We start from the raw sequence: 3,524 nt of genomic DNA, 5'->3' as shown, positions 1-3,524 counted from the left end.
AATGGAGTTATCACGCGGGGAATTTTAATAGCCTTCCCATATGTGGACACTTGAACATGAGCCCTTGTTCAAGTGTCACACATACAGACGCACCTTTGCATCGTTTAAATGGCGTGCGCATTCCTGTTTGCGCGTAATGATCTGAGATATTTTGCAAACCTTATGTCTGGGTGCCAAGGAATTAGTAAATCGCGGTATTAACATGGCTAGGCGATCGGGTCCAGACTGACATGCCTGTTTTTGGATAGTGAGACAGTGATATTTGGGCTAACCGTGTGATGGGTGATTGGGGATATAAATATATGCCACCCCGAAGGCCTCCGGTGTTCGCGCTGGCCCGCATGCCGACCAAGGCAGACAGATCACTGCGAGGAAGGCGGCCACAGTCAAACAAATGTGCTGAAGGATAGATCTGAACGTGTGTGCGTGTGCAAAAAAACTGAGGCAGTGTGAGTGTGAGAGACATTTTATCTCACGTTGCTTTCATTTATCACTATTTATTGTATCGTGTCCTCACGTGGTAGGGTGCTCACATTTCTCCTCCCACAGCAGGAGACATAAATAAACAGCAATAGACAATGATGAGATGATTGCTGGGGTTTGGTGTCTAACCTTGACCGTTTATGGCACTTTTCAGCGGTTTTGCTGGTCGCTTACTATGAGGATATGTCACTCAAAAAAAAAAAAAGAAAAAAAGTACTGGTTAAAAACAAATCAAAACTTGTTTGAGTTTATTAAAGTCAAAAAATATAATCCTGCAAGTCTAAATAGTGTGCGTTTTGTTCTAATTGTATGTGACCTTTTTTTTTTCTGAGCCTGTGATCCCAACGTCAGCGTGTCAAACTCTTTCATTTGAGCCATTTTTGATAAAATCTTAATTTTCAGAGAAAAAATTACTCTTTCATCCTTTTCATTTCATTATAATTAACCAAACAGTACTTACTGAGCAGATGCCCCCACCGGACAATTCAATTTGACAATTTGGAAAGAACTCTAATGATCGGAGGAAAACCAGGATTGGTGAGCAACGCTGGGGGAGAGCAGCAGCATCCTCATTTTCTACTTGCTGGATTCGGCCGTCCAGTTTTCATGCATGTGAGCTCAGTGTGCAGTTTCATGCCTCTGCGAGCACCCATGCAAATTATTATTATTTTTTTGTCACACTCGTTTTTTTTTTCCTCCTTCCTTTTTTCTTGTTTGTTTTGTTGTTGTTATTGTTTATGAGCAGTCATTCTCGAGTGACTGCAAATTTCTTTTGGGCAGCGGGACACAGCACAGTTTAGCTGTAATCCTCATATTTATGTTGGATTCAGCATTTAGTCCCGCAAGATTTATGTAATGCATCTAATCAAAGCTAATTTCAAACCACCGGGCTGTAGCACAAAACTGCGCGCAGCGGCTGCCAGGCTTTTTTTGGTGAGCTGAAACTTTGTTAAGCCCATAATCTGCCAGAGTTGATACTCTGAATGAACACTTGGACTGCTCGGTGCAGTTGATTCCGCTCTCGTGCGAAAACAACACGGAAATTTCAATTTAAAATGTTTGAATAAAGTCGTTTGTAATTTTTCAAAGCACACGCTTGCATAATGTGGACAATTAAAATATTGGTTTTGGTTGTCGATGTTGAATTAATCTGAGACATATACGCGTAAATCTGCGCGCAGATGGTAAGTGTTTCTCAGATTGTTTCACTCTAGTGCATGTTTGGTCGCTTAATAACGAGACAACAACAAAAAAAAAACGTTTGTATATGATGCTCATTAGAACATTTAATCAGAATCTGTTTCGGCTTTTGCAGATTGATGCGGGGATGTTTCTCATGCCTTACAGTTTTTCTCTCTCTCTCACACTCTGTTCTTTGCGCTCAGACTCAAAACTATATGGATTAAACTAATGTCCTCCCTCGAGTTGGTGTTTGATTGTCATGAACATATTAACTGTCAGCTCTAAACACGCGCACAAAAAAAAAAAAAAAAAAAAAAAACTTAACACACACATCACGCACGTACACACACAGCGCACAGCTTCTGGCTAAGTGGCTGGGGCGGGACCCTGCGTGGAGCGAGGCGGGGACAGAAGGCAGGCGGGCGGGCAGCGTGGTGGTCGGGTTGGTGGACAGATGATTGTCCGCGTTATTAACTATGTTTGAGGGCGTTCCTGCTCCCAGTGTAGACCACGCCTCCTTCACCTACTAGTTCTCTCTTGTTTGGCATCCCAGAGATGGTCCAAAGTGATTCCTCAGGGAAGAAAAGAGCGCAAATCACCCGAGCAGGAGCTGAGGAGGAGTTGAGCCGTTGTTACCCAGGACTGCCTCTTAATTGCGCGTAATCTTCCGTTTCATTCATCTGAACAAGAGGGGAAGACTTTGTAAATAAAGAAACGGAGCTACGGAAGGTGAAACGTGCTTCATCTCTTCGGTTTTTCGTTTTCTCTGTGGACTGTTTGTTGCAAAAAAAAAAAAAAAACTGACATTTTGCTCGTGATTTTGTCAGCTGCACCTTGATCCGGGGGACTGTCGCCAACTCAGTGCAGCCTCTCATCCTGCGCTTCCCCTTTCATCGTTCTCACGCTGTTCATCTTCACAGCTGCTGCTTCCCCCTCTTTTTCTTCTGGAGTCGCTGACATGAGGTGCAGCTAACCCTGGATGCTGACAGCTCCCCTTTTTCCTTCCACATGTCGCATCTTTTGTTTACTTTGAGAAACACGCGCAACTAAACGCCAAGTGAAACAGACCACGCCACTTTGCTCTTCTGACAGCGCGATCAAACAGACACGCGAGAGGAGGGGAGACAGGGGAAAAAAAAAAGGAGGGAGCCAAGGAGAGGAGGATAGAGAGAGAGGAGAGAGAGTGAGTGAGAGATAGAGACAGCGTGAAGGTGCGTTTTGATGTTTGGCATCCACGAGAGCATCCAGAGGAGTGGGAGTAGTATGAAAGAAGAGCCCATGGTGGCCGGGATGAACGCGGTTCGGACATGGATGCAGGGCGCCGGAGTGCTGGACGCCAACACAGCCGCCCAGAGGTGAGCCCGAGGCAGCCTTGGCGCTGCGCTGACAGCGGGGCGTGGAGACCGGGGAGAAAACCCGTTCAGATCTGCGGTGTTAAAGACGGAGCGGCTGCATCACTTGGGGCAGCATGAGTCCCCAGAGGACGCAGTTGTGGGATAATCACTGTTCCCCCAGGCATTTTAAGTTTTTAGCTCAAAGTCCGACTTGATAAAATATTTTATGTGGCTCGAAGTTTTTTGGGGGGGTTGCTTTTTCTCTTTTTTTAAAACGGATTTCAGGACGAAGGGCAGAACTGTATCTCCAAGGCGCGCAGGGTTTAAATGTTGGCTCAGAATAACTTTAGTCTGAAAAGTGAGCGCTGAGTTTCTGTTTAGACTTTTCAGCTCACTTTGTTGCTTGCTTCTCCTTTTTTTTATTATTATTATTATAATAAAGCCGAGAAGGTTCTGTGCATGTATATTTATATTTTCCAGGTTTAAAATTTTGGAGTTTTCACACAAAATAAGACAAAGTGAATT

The 3,524-nt window shown here is 44.5% G+C and overlaps 1 protein-coding gene across 4 annotated transcripts in view; it reads left to right on the top strand.

The window, feature by feature from the left end:
• The first annotated feature begins 2,224 nt into the window (after window positions 1–2,224).
• ebf1a (EBF transcription factor 1a) overlaps window positions 2,225–3,524 on the top strand; it is a 53,115-nt gene continuing 51,815 nt past the window's right edge. For 3 of the 4 annotated variants that reach the window (XM_030739605.1, XM_030739603.1, XM_030739604.1), the window contains exon 1: window positions 2,225–3,020. In XM_030739605.1, the coding sequence (XP_030595465.1) occupies window positions 2,887–3,020 (134 nt within the window). In that variant the 5' untranslated portion in view covers window positions 2,225–2,886. The remainder of the gene's footprint in view (window positions 3,021–3,524) is intronic. The other variant, XM_030739606.1, reaches the window with a different exon arrangement.

The sequence above is a fragment of the Archocentrus centrarchus genome, chromosome 10 (assembly GCF_007364275.1).
Source record: "Archocentrus centrarchus isolate MPI-CPG fArcCen1 chromosome 10, fArcCen1, whole genome shotgun sequence".
Taxonomy (NCBI): domain Eukaryota; kingdom Metazoa; phylum Chordata; class Actinopteri; order Cichliformes; family Cichlidae; genus Archocentrus; species Archocentrus centrarchus.
The sequence above is the reverse complement of the archived record's forward strand: the minus strand, read 5'-3'. Positions and strand labels throughout refer to the sequence as shown.